Consider the following 23,106-nt stretch of genomic DNA (forward strand, 5'->3'; position numbering starts at 1 on the left):
AAACCTGGAGTCGGCCCTGATGACATTGTCTGTGACCCTCCCTTCTCCCTGCAAGTGTATGCCATTGGTGAGTGCATGTTACAAGTCCCCCTTGGTGCCCAATTCCCAGAGGATAGGAGCCTGTGACTGCCCCAGTCTGGGAGCTTGAGCTGTGGGAGTTTGTGTTTTTTAGCTCTGGAGGTGCCTGGTTCAATCCCCGCTTTGTTGGCCAAGATGGCAGCCTTCACTCAAGCACGGCGTTGTGCCTTACCTGCATCGCTCAGCCACTTCTCCAGCAGGGGCTTGAGCTTGCACATGTTTTTAAAGCTCAGGTTGAGAGCCTCGAAGCGGGAGATGGTGGTCTGGCTGAAATCGTTGCCGTACAGCTTACCCATGGCCAGTCCCACGTCGCCCTGCAGTGGGAACCAGAATGAAAGGATTCGCTGAGAAAATTCACTCCCAGGTCACTTCTACTGTAACAGCAAACCAGCTTCTTCACCCAGTCTCTTCCACCACTAGGGATAGACTCCCAGATCCTTCCTACACCCCAGTACACACCAAAGAGGCTGACGGTAATTGTTACGCTTGGTTTGAGGTTACAGGTAATGTATCTTCAGGAGAGGTTTGTTCATCCATTGTTCATCTGTGCTTTCAAGGTGGTGTTCCCATAAAGTGCACATCTGTACAACTCCCCTCCATGCCCACATCTGCATCAAGCCCTCCCTTCTATACCCACATCTGCACCCAACCCTGCCCCTCCTCTTCATGCCCACATCCATACCCAATCCCCCCCCCCGCACCTTGTGCATCTCACTATTAAACCACTCATCATCAGACTGCCTTTTGCCCCTCACCTGCGTGAACCCCAGTTTGATTCGCCTCTGCTTGAAAGTCTTAGCAAACTTCTCCAGCTCCTCCAGGTCGCTGGGTTCGTCTGATACGGCCGAAGACGGCATGTGTTTTGCAACTTGCAAGTGCTGTGGCACCTCCAGATGGGGCTCTAAAGACGGCCCAGGGAGCCCTGAACGTCCCACTGCCTGTTAAAAACAAAACCAGAGTCACGACAACGGAAAAGCCACAGGATTTTCTGCACTGTCCTACCATAACAAACGTTGCTTGGTGTGGCTGTGTGCTGTTAAACAGCTGCCACATCCCACTGCTGAGGAGGCTGCATGTCAATGATGGGCAAAATGATCCTTCCAGAAAAGCGTGGGATGAGAAGGGTAAGTTGTTTTAGGGGAGGTGGGCTCAAAGTTCAGGATGTAGGTTGGGCTGCTATAATACAAAATCTAGGTCAGTAATGGGGAGCTGGCATTCATTGGGGGGAAAGTCTATTAAATAACAGCAAATACCTGGAGTGAAGGGTGGGTATTTAAAAATGAAAGGCTGGACCCTTGACTCATCTGATCAGCTGCAAAAATCAAGGGAGCAGCTGTTTGAGTTACTAAGAAGGGCAAAGCTTTGTGGTTTGGGTGGTGACTTTCCAAACCCTGGCTGGGCTGACTTTGCGTCCCATCCGAGCCCCCCGCAAGCCTGGCGTGGCCTGGGGAAAAGGAAGATAAAAAGGTTTCTACAATAAGGGTTCTGCTTGATGCCTGTGGGGCGCAGGCCTGGGGAGTATTCAGTTTGCCTGATGAACGGAGGAAGGTTTTTGGCACCCCATGTAGTCACCTATGGAATTCCATTGCCTGCATAGAGAAGTGACCAACCAGAACCTGTACCTCCTCAAGAGCACTGCCTTGGTATGATCCCACTGAAGGCCGTAGAGACTTGAAGGATTTGAAAGAGCAGCTGGGAGGGGTAAATGGCTCTCTCCAAATGGTGCCAGAAACTCAGGGCACAGTTGCCAAGAGCCCACAAGCGGGAATGAACAGAGGCTGCCGCAAAGGCAAACAAGTCATCAAAAGCAGATGCAGACTAGACAGGAAAGTCTTCAGAGGTTACTACTATTGTTTACATAGCACTTGCATCAGGCCAGGTGCTTGACGAGGCTGTAAAAGACACTGGCCTTGCCTTGAGGAGCTTTATGATCTAAGCAAACACATGCAGGGGCAAGGAAGGGAGGCAATACGATGCAGTGGGAACGAGCGATGAAGTGCCCTGCAGCTGCAATTGAGATTGTACGGGGGCGTTACAAGCGCTGTGGATTGGGGGTGGGGAATAGGAACTTGTTGGATTCTTTGAAGAATGACATCTCACTGAGGCAAAGGCAAGCCAAGGGCTTCCCGGCCTAGGGAGTGGTTTGGAAGGGGTCGGAGAAGGAGATGGAAAGACGGGACGCTTGGGTGGAGCAATACATCCACAATCAGAAACCAGCACCCATCAAGTGGCACGGATTGTCCCCCTTGCTAGCAGCCTCAGCCAAGGCTGGAATGAGCTATGGAGATGGAATCCCTCTCTTGCCGGGGGGTGGGGTGGGGTGGGGTGGGGATATTCACCGATAAAGGTGAATCCCCACAGCCTGGGCTGCAATCCACTTCCTTGGCCCAAATCAGCTGCGGACCCAAGTTTGCTGTTGACGTGATGCCCATAATCAGTTTGATCCCGCTTCCAGCTGAGGCAGCCAGAAAGTAGTTTACCTGGGATGCTAGGCTGGGTCCAGGCTGCGAGAGGATGAGGTTGCTCTGTTGCTGGGGAAAGGAGAGAATGTTTGGCTGCAGAGCTGATGAGAGAGGGAGAGAGAGATTCGATTAGACTGGCCTCTCCTTAAATATCTAGACAACTCTGTATCACACAGCACTGTCTCCATAGATCTCCAAGGTAAACATCATCTGCTCCATTTTACAGATGGGGGAACTGCATAGCATCATAGGTGTGCATAGCTTTTTGGTACCTGTGCTTAGGTACTATGGGGATGGGAAACCTAGAACTGTTAGTTAGTAGATTTCTGTGCTTTGGTGCTGAAAGTCCCTGCATTCAAACCTCGGGGTATGTGTCGGGGGGTTGTTACATGAGCACACCACAGTTGAATCATTGCTAGATCTTGGTACTTTAACCTACCAGGCCCATCTCCCTCCTGTTAATTATTATAATACTCATCACATCACATCTAAAATCTGACCAAGCTCTGTTGCGGTTATTGGGCCTAAATATTTACCCCTAACTGTAAGCTCAATTGTAGAAAGTTTACAAGGTGTCACAATAACTTATCATTTTTCGCCTGCTTGGGAATTAACCATGGAAAGTAGGTCAAGAAAGAATGTTTTGAACAGGTGCAAGGAAACCAGACACAGAGACCGAATTAGTCCAAACAGAAACAGATCTACTGATAAGATACAAGGTTGAGGTTGGACTTAATAAACAAGATGATGTGGGTCTGGAAATCAATGGATCAAAATTGGAGTGGCAGACACTAGGCCTAATAGGTGGACACAGTAATGAGGGGGATGAATTATGCCTCCCACTTTTCCCCCTTTTTGGGGTTCTTCCAAGGAGACTTTGGAAATTTGTTTTCATCCCAACGCATCTTCACTTCCGAGCTCACATCTTGCCCTGGCGCATTTTAACTCATCTCATCTCCCCCAATCCCAACACAGAGGGAGTGGATCAGACAGACGGATTTTCTCCCCGAGAGGAAGACCATCAGGCCTTGCTCTTGTTCAAGGAACCTTGTTTTTCACCTGAGAGTCCTGAAAGCCATTGTATCATCATGACACCCCGTCCTCAGCCAATCAGTGGGGATATCCAATTGCCAGTGCCACAGAGGCATGCAAGATCCTGTTCTATCTCCCTTCTCTTTTGCGTTACTCTCTGCCCCACTATTTCTTTCCTCCTATTCTATCTAGGGTTGCTAATTTTGGCTAGATGGATTCCTGGAGGATTCATCACATGACATAATCTTTAATTTAAGATTAATCTTTAATCCCTGGGGGGCTGGCAACCCTAATCCTCTCTCTGACTTTCTCGGCTTTTCATTGAATCCTGAAATCAACTCCACTGCATCAGCACAGCGAGACAAGATGGCCACAACCCTGCTCTGTCCAAGGGGAAAGGACCCAACCAGATGATGTCCCTGACTGGAACGTGAACCAGGGTCCAAGCAACCGGTGTCCTGGTCAACCTGCCAGCCAAAGCATCTCTTAGTAATTGACAAGCTGTCCAGTGCTCCAAAAGCTTCAACCAAAGCCATCGTTCGCTCACCTTTTCTATCCTCTCTCTTCTCCACCTTGTGTCTGCCTGTCTGCTACAAACAGGAGACGTGAATACCCTTCACACAACAGGACTGACAGCAAAATTAACTCTTTCTTTTTCATCCAAGGTCATTAATAAAAAATGGGAGACACTGCCTCCCAAAGCAGAGCGACAAACACGTTTTGATTAAGTTTGTTTCACATAATGACTTAATTTCAGTGTCCGTATAAATGTTTGTTTTGATTTCTTGAGTTTGGTCAATAAACTTTCAAAAGAATCTTTTAGGAGGAAAGCTTTTGGGTGCTTGCCAAGAAACAGAGTAAACCTCTGTAGAAATTCCCCCGAACCTTTGTATCACTCTTGTAAATGTCGGACAGGGAAAGAGTTTCGGACACCTTTAACTCTTTTGACCCTTGAGATTAATACAATAGCTCCTTCGGACAGAGACCTGGTCCTTTTCCTTGACCATTAAAACACCTGACTCATTTGGGGCTCTGCATAAATCATAATACTGTCTTGCAGAAATCAGATGATGAGGATAGCAGTACTTGGCTCTTTTACCATGCTTATTACCTCCATGGTGCTTTAACAACCTTAACTAATTCATAAGACAAAGCTCTGTGGCTTCCGGAAACTGGAGGAGACTCACTGTATTGATTGTCTTCCTGGAATTTAAATCAGGTGCTTAACATTTAGATTTATAAAATGTACACCATAGAAAGAATAATCTGCTTGGCTCTGGTTGTGCATGTCTCCAGGTTTATTCACTGGTCAAGGTTTATTCACTATTGTTGTAAAAGCAAAACACATCCCTTCCCCCCATAACCCCAGAAAAATAAAAGCTTGTAATGAGGAGGGAAATTGTACCAGAGATGCAGACTTGTCAGGGATTGATTCAGAAATCACTGGGTGAAATCCTGCAGCCTGTATTATGGAGGAGGTCCGAATAGATAATCATAATGGTCCCTTCCGGCCTTCAGTTGTATGAGCCTATGAGTTCAACATATCAGGACCCAAGAAATCTTCCCTACTTTTCTCACATTTAAACGCAGGGCTGCTTTCTGGCATGATGCGTTTCCTATCGCACATGAGTGCGTTGGTACTGAGAGCAAATGGTTTAGTGGTAGATTATTCCAATCCTACCTGTTCAGGATAATTAGTTTAGTAGATTATTGTTACATGTACAGCAAGTGGTTTTTTGATGTATTACTCAGTAGCACTTGGCAGAGATAACGGCTTAAGAGCCATCCGTGCTAGACAGATTGTCCACTCAGTCTAGACAAATTGAACTAATTTTCATCCAGAGTTTATACACTGTTGTACTCTAGGCTCATGTGTTTTAATGTATCTGTGGCCCAAATCCTGCAATCGGTCCATGCAAGGGGGCCTTTATGATCACTGAAGTCAAAAGTTACTCAGCATGGGTATGAAGCTCCATCTACGTAGATCAGATCGTAGCCTTGGGACCTACGTTTGTCCTTCCATGACCAACACTGGCCCAAGCCATGTGTAATGCACATCTATTTTTTAAAAGCTTACCTCTAAAAAGAATATACCGAAGTTAGACGCTAGAGCAGGTTCCCCATAAGAATGAGGCTCCTGGATGTTTCCATGTCATCCTGCCTGAGACTAACCCAACGAGATGCAGTGCTGAATTTCAACGGAGAGAGGCATTTCTCTGAGGCATGCCTGAGATCAGTGCACACAGCCCCTTGGTGGCGCTACTGCTGCACAGAAGTGCAGCTGTGGGAGAATCTCCCCAGCTGCATAGCCGAGAGAGGAGAATTCCATCACTGCGTGGTTTAGTTTAGTTTGCGTTTTGGTTGGAGCAGCTGCCTGGTGTCAGGGCTTTGGGGTGGCTTCAGGTATAACACAGGAGAGGGAGCTGTCATGCAAGAGAGAGGGCGAAGGGGAAAGTTTTGGCAATACAGAGAGGCATGGTCAGTAACAACGGGAGCAAGCCAGTGAACCAGTTTCTGCTCTTGGTCACCATGGCCTAGATCTGGAGTGACTCTCCTGACGTCAGTGGATCGATGCCACTGAGAGATCAGTGCCTGGCCCTGGATATCACCAGCCCATCTAGTCAGGGGTGGGTTGGTTCTTGAATCACTGTGTACCTACCTGTGTCTCCACTGCATTAATGATTCTAGTGAGCACTCTATGGCTCTTACCTTGTTGCCCAGCCTGGGCCTGAGAGAGCAGGAACTGAGGAACTGATTGCATAGGACCGGGCACCAGTACAAGCTGCTGCAGGGTGTGAAGAGAACTCATATCCTAACGAAGAAACAATGCAGATCAGATGCATCTGTCCTGCACACAGTACTCACCCCTCTCCCCAATTCCCTCCCTGCTATAAGTAACACTTAACCCCTCCCCCCCCCGCTACCCTCCCTGCCCCCATTTCTGCCTTCAACCACAATAGACTGCAACTCAGGTAACCTCACCCCCCCCCCCCCACACACACACACACACCTGAGCGCCACAGCCTTTTCCAACACTGGCTTTTTGCTTAAATGTTTTTTTTCCGTTTTTTGTCAAAAAAGCAAACTCCCAAACTATCAATTTCTCCCTTTTTTGTCTATTGACATTTTTCAGTTTAAAAGTGAAACATTTTGGTTTTCAGTTGCCAAAAAAAAAAAAAAAAAATCAAACAACAATTAAAAAAAAATCACTGGGGAAGGGGGAATGTTTCAGGTTTTTGACAACAACTCAGAAAGTGTCAGAAAAAAATTAAATAAAAATAAAAACAAACAAACAAACAAACAAACAAAAAGTTCAATTTTGCATGGAAACCAAATCCTCATTTCCCAACTGGATCTCTAGAGAATCTGGGAAGGAGCGAGGCCCAGGGCTGTGTTAAGTATGTCCACTTGATCCTAAGAGGATCCTAAGAGGATCCTAAGAGTTCTTGCTTGATGCTGCCTGGGCAGGTGAGAACTCCCAGCCCCGCACTCAGGGCTCTGACTGAGGAAAGAGGAGGCAAAAATCTTTGTAGTTCCTACAAACTCCTCAATCACAACATTTCCTGATTATACCACCATGGGTCCCAGCTCTGACTCCTTGTGTGACTTTACAGACAGGAGGCTTGACTTGGGGTGGAATTCACAAGGTCTATTCACCATCTAAGCCCATAAGGGTCAGATAACCAAGTCCTTGGCACCCACAGTTGGGGTCAGAATTTCAAAGGAGCTCAGCAGCCAACAAGCACCCAGTGTGATGAGCTCTAAAATCTGGCCCCTGTTTTGAAGCATTGTGGGACCATAAGTGGTGCCTACGCCTTGGGCAAGGGCTCTGCTCAGGGGTGAATTTCACCCTTTCATCTTAGGTGCAAACATAAGGGAAGAGATTTTAAAAGGCACAAATAGCATTTGGGCATCTAACTCCCATTGGAAGTTAATGGGAGTTAGGCGCCTAACTGCTATTTGGGCCTTCGAAAAATTTCCCCCAAGGAACACATTTCGTCTCTGGTGTAACTCGACCAAAGTCAGTTGAGTGACCCTAAGGATGAACCTGGCCTTCGCAAAGCAAATTGAATCAGGATTCACAGTGTCTGACTCTGGAAGCCTTCTCCATTGCCATACGAGCACCTCTTTAAAGTGGCTTTCAAGCAATGAGTGTTCCAGAACCAGCGCCCCAAAGGACTGCTGGAGTTCTTGAGGCCGCTAAGCCACTTACCCCGGCGATTTGGCTTCCAGGCATCATTGATGATCCTGGTCCTAGGTGGCCTGATCTGGGCTGTACCGGAGATTGCAAGGAATCACTGAGATCTTCTGTTTTAATCTGCAGGGGAGAGGAGACCAGTTGTATCAGCAGGAAGCATGCATAGATGATGTGGAGTCAGAGGAAGGTGGAAGATTCGGGAAGTTAGCAAGCTTGGAGTTTGGGGCACCTGGGTAAGATCCTTTCTATTGTACCTGTGCTCAGCATCCCACCAACAGTGAAGTCTAGTAATGAGAGTCAGGACTCCTGGGTTCCATCCCTGGCTCTGTAGCAATGTCTGTGCATTTGGACAAGTCACTTACCCACTCTGCTTCAGTGTCCCCACCTGCAAAGTGGGCATAAGTCTACTGACCCACTTTGCCAAGGGGAGGGGTGAGCTGTCCTTAATTAAAAGCCCTCTAATTAAAGCATTTAAGTCCCGCTGACTTCAATGCTGCTTCGAGTCAAGCACATGCTTAAGTGGTCTGCTGAACCAAGGCCCTGAAACATTTTTGGCTCTTGGAAGAAAAGCACCAGGAAGCAAAGTCTTATAACAGGCAATGCATAGAAATTGGTGGGGTGGCTAAGTCGCTAATCCCCTTTCTAGGGGCTGCTTCAGCTGCACTCCACTGCATTTCTGGCTACAGGGCATCTCCCTGCAGAGGTGGCTATGAGGGTGCAGGGAACAGGGAAGAGAAGAACAGGTGGTGGTACGATTAAAGCACATGAAAATCAGCACCATTTAGGAGTGGCTGCCAGCTTTGAAAGTTCACCAGTCCCGGCACTAAATCTACTTGCCCGCACGTCACCACTGGTGATAATGGGCAAACAAATGCTATTTGACCTGCCTAGCAAAGGAAAACAGTGATTGGCCAGCATTTTGAACACCGTATTGGAGTCACCCCTGGAACCTCTTGCCCTACTTTGAAGTCCAGGCAAGACTCAAATCTAGATTTCTAAGACAGGAAAAATTCACCAGGGATCAGAACTGGAGCTTTGAGTTTGTTCCGTTCTTTGGTCTCCAAGTTACTTTTAATTCTTTCTGCTCCAAAACAAGGCAAAACCCATTGTTGCTTGTTGCATTGGGTGTAATTTGTCACTGGGACCTGGCGCCTCCATGGGATGGACAATAGGATTTTGGAGAACAAAGGAATGCTCACACATAACCATGGCAGGCTGAGTGGAATAGGTGCAACATCAGGTTAGGGTCTTGCTCATCCTCAACTGGGAGGACTGTATCCTGCATTTGTAGGGAGCAGAGAGAACTTTTTGGCCTCATCGAATAGGTCTTTTCTTGAAATGGATCCAAGTGGCAAAATTCTGATCCAAAGCCAAACCTTCCCCAAGCTGGAGGGTGCTTGGATCTGGGGTTCTAGTTTGGGTCCTTTCAAGTGACTGTCCTGATCCAGGTCTAGTTTTTCCCCAATGCCATGAAAACCCTGTGCTTTGGCTCGGGGTTGTGGACTCTCTCTTAGAATCTGGGATGGATCTTGCTACCAGCGGTAGTTAATGACACAATCCAGGATCACTGAAAAAAAACAAAACTTTTTCATTCTCCGGTATCCTGAGATGCTAGTGCAGAGAGTGAGTAATATAGCCTCCTACCAGCAGAGAGAGACAAGCAATGTAGGTTTTCCCACAAACAATGAGCAAAGCATGCATTTTTCAGTCGAGATGGGCTTTTGTTACAGATGGAGGAAAAACAACTAAGAAAGAACAAATATAAGAGTCTCCAGGAGGGAAAGAGAGAGAGAGAAAACACAATCTCTCTCTCTCTCTCACTCTGAATTGAAGCACAGAAATGAAGCTGCCCCCGTCAAGTTTAATTTACACATTTAAAGGTGTAGTACACAAAAAACAGAATGACGACATCTCTTTTCGGTAACATGCTATAGCTATGCATAAAGCTTACTGCGCAATATTAACCCCTTCCAAAGACAGCTGAGAATTCTAGTTCTTCCCCACCTCTCAGGAGGGAGTGATCTTCTACTAGACAGATGGTAAAAACTTTTGATCACTACCAATCTGGGCAGTGTTTGACTGGTGACCATTAAATGAAAGGCCCTATGGAATACATCATTTCCTCTCCTCTGAGCCCGCCACTCCACTTCAACCCTTTCACCCTCTCCAAGTTCTTTCCCTCCTGAAGATAGATTTACCAGAAACAACCACATATATATATAAAAAAAATTACTCCTACTTGCAATTGTTACAATTAAAGATCCAGCAAATTGGCAAGTGATTCATGTGTCTGTTGCTCACGTGACTCAAGATTCCGAATCCAATCAGCCACCGAAAGAAAAGTGACCATGCCCACACAAAGACCGAGGTGCTTTCTCCTGCCTGATCCTGATCGGAGCTGAGCGTTCAAGAACCACAAGCCATTTCCAAACTGAAATCAATTTTTACAGCTGCCAAACGGAATGATTTGGAAGCGTTCCAGGAAGAAAAGGGTGTGTCGCCGCATCCCAACATCACATAACGTGAGATCAAGAGGTGGGTTTGGCAAAAAAACAAAACAAAACAACCAACAACAACTGATTCCCAATTTAGAAAACAACATCACCAACAGCTTGTCCCCCACTTCCTGGAATTCGCCAGCTTTCTCCAGAGAAGATGGGAGGGACCCTGGGTGTAATTAACCAACTCTTCTCCATTGCACCTTATTTCTTTGGTGTTAGACTCAAATTTACTCCATCCCTCCCCTGCATACTGGCTGCTTCCTATCTGTTTACTACTGTATCTTTGGGATGTATCCAAGTCACAAAGTTTGGGGTGTTTATGCAGATCCTTCCAACTTTGGAAGGAAAAACTTCCAGAGAAAACTTTACAGGATTTCTAATCCCAAGCATTCAAGAACTGCGAGTCAGGCTGATATCACAGATTTTTTAAAATAATATTCCCCCCCCCTTTCTGGTTTCTGAGTGCACCTAGGTCATGTTTTCAAGCCTTTTCACCAGACCAAGAGGGTCAGAATTTCACCTTTTTTTAAAAAAGCAGAGATTCTCATATAATCACCTGACTCCAGAAGCTAGGACTTTCTGAAAAATCAGCAACTATAAGGAGACCCATGATAAAAGTCAGTGTCTCAGCTCTTGTGATTTTAAGCCAGAGAGCAAAATGAAGGTCAGATTGTGCTGAGTTTCTCTGGGGTCTTTGTATGGAGGTCAAGGTAGACTGGGACAAGTGAACAGAAAGGTGGCAGGGAGACGGTAGGTTTCCTCCTCTCCTATGTAAAATTCAGGGAAATGATGCAATCTGCCTCGGTAAAAATGCAATTGCAGATTGCACAGCAAACTATTAGGCATATACTCACTGTGCACCGACCCAGGAAGAGACCCTGCAGGGGGATGAAACAAAATGACGTGCCACAAACAACAAATATTATTGATATATAGATCATGCACACTGGGAGGAGGGACTAGAACTCCATACCTTCATCTCCAAAACCACAGGTATCTACCAATTGAGCTAAAGGGGATCTCCTAAAGCTAGTGAAATAGTAGGGCAATTATCCTCTTGGTGATCCACTAGAGGAGGACATAAATACACCACATGAAGCTACTGCATTAAAGGATTACTAGGGTGCAGGAAAGGAATTGCTCCTGCAAATCTAATCTAGATGTTCTCCCTATCTTTACATAGTTTGGTTTGGGACTTCTGACCCCAAGTAAAAAACAAATGGAGAGCAAGCTGGTGTAAAGGAAGTCCCTTCCCTCATTGGCTGGTTGGTCCCTTCCCTAGTTGGCTGGTGGGTCTGCTCACTCTGACAGCCAATTGATGGGTTTCTTACCCAATCCTGGTGGAAAAAAAAAACCCATAAACAAAACAAAAAACGAATTGTGGGTGATGGAAAATGATCAAAGCTGTTCGGCTCACTTGCGTAATCCATTGGTGGAAGTTATTACATAAACATTTCACAAGACAGAGAATTATGGCGAGAACATCTCCCAACCTGCCTGCAATTACTGCAAACTCTTCCTTACCAGTAGAGAGAAGGTTAAAAAAAAACGAAAAGAAAAAGAGAGCACATCTGTTTTGTAACAGATCTATAAACATTTGGCAAAGGCTCACCTCATGAAAACATCCTGGAGACATCCTGCAAGCTGTGAAAGACCAAGCTCACGCAAGGCGGTTAGAAAAAAGCATGCTAGCAGCTCAGATGTTACAGTGATGAAGGCTATGTCAGTAATAGGTAGATGGATAAATAGCTAGGCAGGCAGACCAGCCCCACATTTGGTCTTATAAACTGCATGTTACATTTCCATAGGGTAAACTCAATACCCACTGTCCGCCTTCTTGTCAAAGAAAGTCACCTCCTCTTCCTCAACATTTCTGATGCAACGTGATTGCCCTCCCATCCCCCTCTTGGCAATGTGGGTTTATATTTACCAATAGCGAGGAACCCTTTAAGGGGTGGGTTTGACTGAGCACCCTCCCAAATCTGGATGCTTCTTCTAACCACCCAGACTCGAGTTTCACCCTAGACTGCATGTGTGTAGCCAATCACACCGCATATTACACATACACTACACATTAGGCAAAATGGTAGTCAGGTAGCTGAGAATGTTTTGGGAGAATCCACCTCAGGGTGCTGTGAGTGATCACACATTTATTATGTAGCTTAAATTTAGACTGTAAGCTCTCTGAGACACTGACCTCTTCTAGTTATCTAGCCCACAATGCTGTTGCATCTCAGCAACTCACAATCATTAATAAATTTATCCTCACAAGACCCCAGTTGAGGTAAAGTTGCGTTATTATTCCCATTTAACAGATGGTGAACTGAGGCACAAAGAACTGAAGGGGCAGATGTTAATTCCCTCACTCACACGGAGTAGTACCTCCCTCCACAGATGGTCTCACTGAAATCACTCACAGAGTAAAGTGCTACGAAACCCGAGTAAGGGTGTGAGAACCTGACCTTGAGTGAGCTGGCTATGGTCACGCAGGGAGTTTGTGACAGAGATAGGTATCAAACACACAACGCCCCGGGTGCTGCTTTAACCACAAGACCACCCTTCATGCCTTGCCTGTTATGTGTTTGTCTGTGAAGTACCTAGCACCTTTATAGGCACTATGAAGTATAAATAATAGCAATAATATCCCCATATACTATTCTCAATTAACAGATGTCAAGAAGTCAGGAACATAACATACATTCAGTGCAAATCCCCCACTCTAAAACTCTACATGTGTCCATGTTATAGGTTGGTAGGAGGTTTAGGAGCAGGATTTGCAAAGGCTTTCAGCACAATACAGCATTCAGAGTTAGGCCATTACTGAATGCTTTGGAAAAACCCATCCTAAAGGTCAGGACATTTATGAGTTATAGTTTCCTTCTCAACCATAATGCACCCACATTGCACCTCTGTGTTATTTTTGTTTTATTAAGCTGGGCCTAATCTAATATTGCTTACAGCGCAAGATCAAACCCATGCTGTTAATAGTTATGCCTTAATATGCAGCTATCTCATGGGGCTGTGGGAATCAAAACTTTAAATACACAAAAGTTACACCTTAAAATGTGTTATGCGTAACTTTTCATTAACACACATTTTTGTATGGAATTTCCTTAGTGTTGTTTTGAACAGGAAAAAAAAATAAGGAAAAGAAGGCGTTCCCTCAAAGCAATGAATTACATACATCAAAACAAACATGTGTAGCACAGGCCAATACAAATGTGGGAAGAAGCAGAAGGAAGGAAAGGAAAAAAACAAAAAGGAAGGGGAAAAATAAACAAAAAAGAGCAAATGAAAAACGAACAGTTTGAATGACTGTGTTGACTTCAGTAGCTGCTCAGGCAGATGTAATTGTGCACAAATCACTAAATTAAAGGGTATTGTGTTTATTTCAACGTACCGTATCCCCAGATACACAGGGGCTCGCGAGTGCCTTTATCTGGAGATGTGTATTTGGAGAGCACAGATTTGGCAACGGATGAACTCTGCATAGCCAGGATATTCTTTACAACTGATTCTAAGTTATTTTATATCTTGGCCAATATTGCTTGGAGTTAGTCCAGCTGCTTTCTCCACCAAAATCCACAGACATGCTAAGCCAGTGGTTTATCAAATGAAGCCAGTTGAGTTGACCGAGCAGCAGGAGACTCAGAGATGTGTAGAAAACCATACACTGAAATATTACATTTTGATTTGTACTGTGTACTCCTCACGGAACCCTGGCGACCCGTTCCTTCCTGGCCTTCCCCTCTCCCCAGTCACCCAAAATCCAGCCACCCAGAGCCAAGCTTATCTTCATTTCTTGCCCTGCGGCCTGGGTCTCCTTCCACCGCGCAGCACTGCCCTCCCCCCTCCACTCCCTGTCCTTTCTCAAATTCAGGCTCTCCATCTTCAAAGCTCTCCAGAACTCCACCCCTGCCCACATCTTTGCTTTTCTCTCCTCTGCCCCCTTCCTGGGCGGTGTCCCTGACTCTCTCCTGATGAATCCCTTTGATCTATTTCACCCACTACAGACCTCTTCCATGCTACGCTGCACACTTGAAAGGACTGCTCCCATTGAAGTCAGTGGCAAAACTCCCCCATTGATCTCAATGGGGCCAGGCTTGGTGCTTTAACATTTCCCGAGAGAGTCCTCATTCCAGGGACCATTCTGGCTGGGATGACCCTCCTCTGTTTGTTCTGTATAATGCCTCCTGGGCCCCAGGGCTGCCAATCAGGGTAGGGACCATCTAAAGTGCCACCCACTGTGCAGCACTGATGTCCGCAAATCAATCATCCAGGCCGTGGGCAGAACGGCGCCGGCTTGGCATCTGTGTAATGAGCTGTGAGAACCAGGTTTAGCCACCCCCACGACTGCAAGGCGCCTCGTGCCATGTCCCACATGAGAAGGAAATTATCTTGGCATCAGCAAGAACCTGGGACTGCGGATGGCCTAGTCCCGGTTCGACAGTGTTCCGTGATTGGCTCAGGCTAGTTTTGACATCGCTGGGAGGAATCCTGTCCCAACGCCAGAAGGAATGGGGACATGGGAACAGCAGCCAAAGGGACTGTTTTAAATACATACAAGGAAGATAATTAAAGCAAGATCAGCTCTACCTTACAATGTCATTTCTCTTTGCATTTCGGGGGCGGGGACTTTAGTGCAGACTAATGATCAGGGTGAAACCTGATTAGAGGAGGGAGCTTGGAGCCAGTACTCCTGGGACCTACTTCCAAATTGGCCACGAACTTCACTTGGCTAAATCACCGTGCGACAAATTTTCCATGGAAGCTTGTTGCTTTCATTGGTTTGGGTGTCCAACTGGAGCCAATCCCCGGGCCTGATTTCCAAAGGTGCCAGACACGTGTGGCTCCCACTGATTTCACAGGGAGTTCCGGCTGCCTGGCACCTCTGAAATATCAGGTCTGTCGTCGGGCATCCCAAATTAGAGGCCTTGTTTGAAAACTGGCGCCTGCCCCCTTTGTGCCTCGACTTGCCTTCTGAAAAATGGGTGTAGCACCCCTCCTTTCCAGGGTGCTGAGAGGCCTTTAATTAATTAAACACTTGCCGATGTGTCGAGATCTTCAGATAAAAGGCCCTAGAGAAATGCAAAGCTGTGTTATTACTGGTGACGATTGTGTTAGGAGTCAGCACAGCTATTTCTGTGCATTTTGGTTCATCCAACTCAGGGCTTTAGAAAGAGGCTGGCAATCTAAATAGCCCCTAGATAAGTGTCCTCTGTGCCTCTGAGCTTAGCTTTTACTGTGCAAACAACTGGTATGTCCCAGCAAACAGCTTTCTAAAGCCAGGCCAGCCCACTACAAGCTTGGAAAAATATTTACTCAAGGATTACAGGAGTCCACTGGAGAAAGGAATTTGCGTGCACTCTGCAAATTCACCTGCTGGTGAATGGAGAGGGATTGGACTCTTGCTAATGTGTTTGTATGTGTAGCAGCAGCAGCTCCTGAAAAGCTGGGTCCTGCTCAGAGTGCCTGGGACAGGAGTGGCCGTATAGAAGATACCCCAGGGAAGGCTCCATTTCTGGGTAGCCTGAGACTGGAGACTAGGTGCCACTGAATGGGTTTGGATAGAGTAAGAAGTGACTGGAAGCTTTTTGAAGGTTTAAGGGTTTGGTCAGTGGGATATTGGGTCTTTGGGTAACTGGTTTAGATCCAGCTCAAGTCAAAAAGGACCATAAGTTGTTACCAGCGGTTTGATGGGTTTGGTAGGTCTCATTCCAGCCACAAGTGGACAATATGTCCATGTCCCCCAAACCACTTCCACAGTGAACGTCCTTCTTGGCTGTCTCAGCAGAGGCACCAAGAAGAACGAGGGGCCACCTAGACCAATGTCCTGTCTCACTGCTGGTGGCGATGGGGTCCCCCTAGGACAGGGCTGCATCAAATTAGCAGGCAGCGGTTGTGGGGCCAGCAAATGGGGTTGGGGTTGCACTGCCATGGCCTATGCTGCAGCTGCTGACTGAGGCAAAGTCTATACTACAGGTGCCACAGCGACACCGCTACGGTGCCATTAGAACGGCTATCCTGGGTCAGACCCATGGGCCATCTAGGCCAGTATCCAGTCTCTGAAAGTGGCCAGTGCCCAGTGCCCCAGAGGGAATGAACAGTGCAAAACAGGCCTGATGTTCACCAGCTCTACCGTTCTGCCTCTTACATGCCAATGATGTTATACAGTAGATTCAGGTTGCAAAAGAGCATTTGGCATTTGCTTTAGCGCCTCTGGTTCTGGCCAAGGAACCAAATCAGAGACTATGAGTAGCTACCATCAGCTTCAGCAGACGGCTTGCACCCTGAAGGCAAAGACTTGGTGACTATGCTGGGAACAGCTGCAGTGAGAAAAGGCTATTCTCCTGGGAATTTTGGCCAGGCTAAAAACCCTGCACCCACAACATGAATGGTCCAATTTTGAAGACTTGTTTGTGGCCTGGGGAGTTTCAACAAACAACTTACATTTTAGGGGCTGATACAGATCATTGGAAGTTCACCATAAAGGACACCTTCCACACAAGAGGATCAGCACTTTGTTCCACCCTGGAGGTTGAGCTTGGGCCAGAATCACTCCTACGTAAGGATGAGCCATGTGCCTCATTCTCCTGTACTTCCTCCCCTGGCAAAACACCCACAGACGCATATGGGAGTGGTGGCAAGAAAGAATATGGAAGGGTGGGCAGTAAGCACCCCATGGACAGCCAGAAGGAGAAGTGGGACCCCCTTGGGTGGGGGAAATGGGTTGGGAAAAAAGCAAAAAGGTGATTCTAGCACTTCCTCTACCAACATAAAAGATTAACAGTGGTTTGGGAAAGAGGACCCTCTACACACATGACCTACACCAAACCCTGTCATGTGTAGAAATGGAAGAGTACCAGGGCCGGTGCAACCCATTAGGTGACCTAGGTGGTCGCCTAGGGCACTACAATTTGGGGGGCGGTGACCGTGGCGGTATTTCGGCGGTGGGTCCCTGTGGGGGGCAGCATTTCTGGGCCGGACCTTCTGCCACCTAGGGTGGCAGAAAAGTTGGCAGCGCTCCTGAAGAGGACAATACCTAAAGCCAGATCTTTCTCTGGATACTTTCCCCAGTGGGTTGCATTTTGTAGGAGAACCAGCCAACAGATACAGGTCAGTGTTAGAAGCACAAGTACAGGGAAAGTTGGGGAAACTTGAAAGGGGAAGGGACAGCCTGGCGTTCAGCTCATATTCTGTCTGTTAATACAGATGTGGAGAGTACAGCTGGTTTCGAGCCAACGAGGTTGTTTTCCAAAGTGGTCCCAAGAGAGGCAACGCAAAACTAAGTCCGGGGGTGACACTTCAGGGCAAGGAGGGAGAAGAGAAAGTGAAATCTGAGCTGACACCTGGAGGGAAGAGGAAAACAGGATGCGAACTGACACCAGACAGGAGGGCAAATCGGGGAGGGGATGGAAATCTGGAGGGCAGAGTGAAACCTGAGCTCAGCTGATACCCGCAGGGGAGAGCAAAGGAGGAACTGAAATAGCATGTGGGGAGTACATGGTATTGGGTGGTGGAGGGGGAGAGAGATAAAGTGAAATGAAACAGGATGAGAACTGCTCCCTAAGGGAGGGAAGCGCAGGTCTAGCAAAATTATTATTAATAATAATAAAATGCTTAGCACCTTGCGCCTTCAAAGAGATTTATGGGAGGAAGGAGATTCATCTGGTTAGATAGCAGGGCTCTGAGTCACGAGATCTAAGTTCATTTCCCAGCTTTGCCACAGACTCTCTGTATAACCTTGGGCCTGATATTCATGACTGCCACTAGTTTCAACGGCACCTCTGAAAAAAAATCAGTCTCTCTGTGCCTCAGTTTCCTCATCTGTGAAATGGGGGTAATACTCCCTTCTATCTTTCAGGGCTGTCCCGGGGCTACACTAGCCAGCAAAGTGCGGTCAGCTCCTTGGATGGAAGGTACTACGCAAGGGCAAAGCGTTATTAGTGATTTTTTTTTTTTTTTTTAAAAAGGCCACCAGGAATTTCAGGTCTCAGGTGGAATTAGCCCAGCCTGCCATGTCAGTAACAATGTTATTTGCAGTGTTGTCCTCGCTGTGTTGGTTCCAGGATATTAGACAGGCAAGGTGGGTGAGGTCAGATCTTTTATCGGGCCAACTTCTATTGATGAAGCTTCTTGTCTTTCACCAACAGAAGCTGTCCCGATAAAAGACATGACCTCACCCACCTTGTGTATCTAATGTCAATAACATCTTGCAGAACATCAGCCCCGAAATCCTTCCCGTTAGAAAAATCAGTGTAAGACCCACCCGTTTCCCTCAATGGCACCTGATTGGAGACTCACCTAAATCTCTACAATCTAAGTTCCCCTGACAGGGCTGGCATGTGAAATCTCTCTCTCTTCCCGCCCCCAAATATGAAGCACCACTCCCAGATCAAGCTGTCATCTGAAAGACTAGAACTTTGATAATGGTGAAATTCACCCCTGTGCAGAGAGCTGTTTGCCCTAGTTTGAGGGGTTAAGTGGAATTTAAGTAGCACACAGGCCTTCTGCACAAGGGTGAATTTCACACTAGAGGAGCCTTTGCTTTAGAAACTATGGGAGGGCTTTTCAAAAGTGCTCCGTGCTAGCCTCTCTCTGCTCCTGCAGAGATCATGGGATGTTTTACCATTGTCTTCCATTGGGAGCAGAGTTAGACCAATCCCGAGTGCTTTGGAAAATGCAACCCATCATCATCATGGCCTCAGTCAGCCTGACCTAGTGGACAAGAGTACGGGACTGGGATTTAGGAGACCTGGGATCTATTCTCAGCCCTACCACTGGCCTGCTCGGTGACTTTGGGTAAGTCACTTCCCTTCTTGTGCCTCAGTTTCCCCATCTGTAAAATGGGGCTGGTGACACTGATCTCCCTTTGTAAAATGCTTTGATATCTACTAACGAAAAGTGCTAGGTATGAGCTAATTATTATTGTTAGGTCTTTTTACCCTTTGGCTGTCAGTGGTTGCTACCCTCCCAATGCTACCGCTCCAAGCTATCCCCTCCTTCCAGGCGCTTCCTTCCTCAAATCAGGAGTGTATCATCAATATTACAGGGGAGAACATAAACCAGCAGCAGAGCTCTCAGTTATTCCCAGCCCTGGATTTCCAGTGCCTTCTGGTGCCTGCCGCATGTCTGTCATTTACATTGCAATCTCCTTGGGCAGGGATAGTGTTTATATTTGTACAGCGCCAAACCCATTATTAGTACTCAACATGTGACATCTTATCTGCAGGAATTGTCTACTCGGATGAAAGGAAACCAACATCACACTCCCTGATACTTCTATACCGACTCCACACTGCTGTATCAATAGACGTTCCAACCTTAGCTCCATTCAGTCTCCTGCCACCCCATCAATAGACCCTAAACTTGCCTTGAAAGGTCCCTTGGCTCCCTCTGCTGGGAGAAGGGGGAAACTGAGTCTCCTTTCTGTTCAGGGCCCTGTGTGTCACCCCTCTACCAAGCAGATATTGGGGTCCTGCAGGTCAGCTTCCCAGTGAATGAGAAATCAGTGATGTGGAGTCTGGTACATTCCTGGTGTAACATAATATCTACAGAGTGTATTACATATGTATATAGCCTAACGCTATATATTACATTTACATGGTACACACCAGTCCTTGAACAGAGGTGGGTCAAAGTGGCATGCAGGCAATCCCCACTCTCAGTCTACACCCCAGTACCCTGTTCCCAGAAAGCAATTTTGTCCCAAGAATTGACTCTAGTCAGAAAGATTAAGTCAGAGAGAAAATTCTCTTGCTGTTTGCAACAGCTCCCCTGCAAAGTCTCCATCACAAAATTAACAATACAGCATTTATTTAAAGACTGAACATTGCCTGAACACTAAGAGCTTGCAAGACGATGCGTAACAGCACTATCTGGGGACTCCCGCCACAACATATGCATGGAAAAACTCCCCCAAGTATCCATGGGCTTTGGATCAGACCCTTTGCAGGCGTATCTGTTTGGCTTTGTGCCAAGCAAATTGAGTCCAAACCCAGTTAGTTTGAGAAAGAAGCCATGTTTGCTGAATCACCCAGTTCCCTCACTGACACACTTTGGGAGACATCCCACACCCCAGGGAGAAAGTTTATTGCTTCCTGTTTCCCTGGATGTAAACAGGAAGTGGTTTCCCTGGATGTAAACAGGAAGCAACCAGCGTTAGACTCTTCAACCAAAAAGCCAAACCAAACAGGCAAAGCAGGGCCGCCTGTCTCTCTTTCTCTCCTCACGCCATATATAAACACACATGAAAAACTACGTTGAAAGGATGTGATTCAGGTTGTGACGTTAAGGGCTCAAAAGTTAGGAATTAAGGCTGCCCAAGAGAGGAGATCAGAAGTTTTAGATGATGTGAGATTTCTCATCTCCAGAAATGATAAGCACCCAGAGCTCCAGAGGAAGACCGGAGCACAGCAGCTGTTAAAATTACCCGAAGATGTGTTTAGATCCAGATTTCTTCAGCTCAAATTCAAAATCCTGAACAATGGACTAAGAGCTTAAGTAAAAACAAAATCAAAACCAACCATCCCCCTCCCAAAAAAGCCACCATCTGATTTTTTCATGGATACTGGCAACAGAGACACCATTTTAGGGGCTGACCAAATGCCCATTGAAGTCAATGGAAAGACTCCCACTGACTTCGGTGGCCATTGGATTAGTCAGTCATAGAATATCAGGGTTGGAAGGGACCTCAGGAGGTCATCTAGTCCAACCCCCTGCTCAAAGCAGGACCAATCCCCAGACAGATTTTTACCCCAATTCCCTAAATGCCCCCCCAAAGAATTGAACTCACAATCCTGGGTTTAGCAGGCCAATGTTCAAACCACTGAGCTATCCCTCCCCTTCCAGCTAACATCTAGGTGGGACTGGACAAAAATGTCACATAACGTTGGCCCTCCAGTTCCAAACTGGAGTAAGTTATGGATGGAGCCTGAACAGAGAGAATCACAGAAGTTACAGATGAAGCAACACTTGGCCTTGCTCTCATTGGGTTCGTCTGCATCAGAGAAGTATTTCAACTGTACATAACTGTGGCTACCACAAATCAGCACATCTACATGTAACAATGCTGTTGGCTGGGCTGTCACTGGGACTGAACTCAGATTCCAAAAGCACAAGCCGCTACCTAGTGAGATAAAGGACTTACAAATTCTGCACATGTTCTAGGAGGGACACAGAGCCACGCTTCGTTAGCATGTGTTACAAACATCTGCTATTCACGCACATATATAGATAGCTGGTTGTTACCAGGGCCGGCTCCAGGCACCAGCAGAGCAAGCATGTGCCTGGGGCGGCACATGCTAAGGGACGGCATTCCGTCCGTTCTTGGGGCGGCAGAGTCCGGGAAGCTTTTTTTTTTTTGCGCTTTGGCAGTTCGGGCGGCGGCAGTCCGAGCGGTTTTATTTTATTTATTTATTTATTTTTAAAGCTTGGGGCGGCAAAAATGGTAGAGCCGGCCCTGGTTGTTACCACACTGGACTCTACCATGTTAGCAGACATGACTAATGTCAAAACCTACTATAGGTGCTGGAATTAGGGGTACTGCCGCACCCCTTGGCTTGAAGTAGTTTCCATCATACACATTGGTTCAACAGCTCTCAGCACCTCCACTATCCAAATTGTTCCAGCTCCACTGTTTGCAACTATTGGGGGAAGGATCAAACCTATTATGCCGGACACTTTGCTGTTGTGGGCTTGTTTCCTACTGTATATTATTGTGGCAAGTGTTTGAGCTTCTCTGAGAGACGAAGAAGACAAGCAACTGTTCCACAATAAAACGGGATGGAGAGATTAATGAAAGCATTGATGATGCATACCTGTCCGACATTCTGATAGATGCCCATCATATTGGAAGGGGTATACATGGAAAGTGATGACCTGATGTTTAATCCCCCCCCTCCACCCACCCCCCCAGTCATTACAAAGAAATCCTGTCTAGATGGCTTGGCCAGCACTGGGGAGTCTATGGGGAAACAGCCCATTGCTGAGTCTGCATTTCTGATGTAAATCATTCAGCGTAGTAGGGCCCAATCCAATGAGGTCCAGGGCAGCCTCTGGATCTGATCCAAAGTCTGGTGAAATCAATGAGAGTCTTTCCATTGACTTCAAGTGGCTTTAGATCTGGCACAACGTACGTTCGTTGCCTATTTCTATCTATGGAATTTTCCCTTACGACGAGTTCTGAGCCACTCAGGTGATCCCTTTGGCTCACAGAAGTTCCCTGCCATCAGTTCTGGAGTCCACAGAGTTGGAGCCACAAGGCTTTTTTGTTTTTAGTGTGGTTTTCCAATGGAAGATAACTGAGCGTGTCAAGACACCTTTGATGGGGAGGGACTGATCCACCCAAGCCCAGATGAGCCAAGGCAAACAAACAGATAAATGGCCCACTCACACCTTCTCAGATGGAAACCACCAGGGCAAACCCTGAGGGGCAGAGAGTGCAGTGGGAAAGGGGAAGGACGAGAACAGCCTGTCCATCACCAGGGTGATGAATTTGCACATATGCAACATCTGCTCAGATCCCTAATGACAGCCCTGAGATAGCCCCAGCCTCTTATGGCTTTCCCCTCCCCAACCCTATGGCTAGAGGCCAGAGCTAACTCACAAATCTGCCGCCTCCCACATCTGTCTCTAGGCTTCCACCTCCTTTGGGCTCTGAGGATCTGATCCAGAGACCACAGAGGTCAGTGTAGGAGTCTCTCTCATTGACTTCAATGAGCTTTAGAGAAGGCCCTACAGCATTTTAGGAGCTGGGATCTACAGTGTAAGAAGTGCTGACTCTACCTGCCTCACCTGAGGGTTTTGACCTGGGACTCAAGATTCGGGGGGATTT

General features: G+C 46.9%; 1 protein-coding gene across 2 annotated transcripts in view; it reads right to left on the bottom strand.

Annotated features, from left to right (window-relative positions):
• POU2F3 (POU class 2 homeobox 3) overlaps positions 1 to 23,106 on the bottom strand; it is a 62,768-nt gene that overhangs the window by 12,243 nt on the left and 27,419 nt on the right. The window contains exons 1-6 of one of the 2 annotated variants that reach the window (XM_054005518.1): positions 10,010 to 10,109; positions 7,786 to 7,890; positions 6,282 to 6,384; positions 2,559 to 2,641; positions 834 to 1,016; positions 251 to 392 (exon numbers count right to left, since the gene is read on the bottom strand). In XM_054005518.1, coding sequence (XP_053861493.1) covers positions 251 to 392; positions 834 to 1,016; positions 2,559 to 2,641; positions 6,282 to 6,384; positions 7,786 to 7,812 — 538 coding nt within the window. In that variant the 5' untranslated portion in view covers positions 7,813 to 7,890; positions 10,010 to 10,109. Of the gene's footprint in view, positions 1 to 250; positions 393 to 833; positions 1,017 to 2,558; positions 2,642 to 6,281; positions 6,385 to 7,785; positions 7,891 to 10,009; positions 10,110 to 23,106 lie in introns of those variants that run through there. The other variant, XM_054005517.1, reaches the window with a different exon arrangement.

The sequence above is a fragment of the Malaclemys terrapin genome, chromosome 15 (genome assembly GCF_027887155.1).
Source record: "Malaclemys terrapin pileata isolate rMalTer1 chromosome 15, rMalTer1.hap1, whole genome shotgun sequence".
In the NCBI taxonomy this organism is placed as follows: domain Eukaryota; kingdom Metazoa; phylum Chordata; order Testudines; family Emydidae; genus Malaclemys; species Malaclemys terrapin.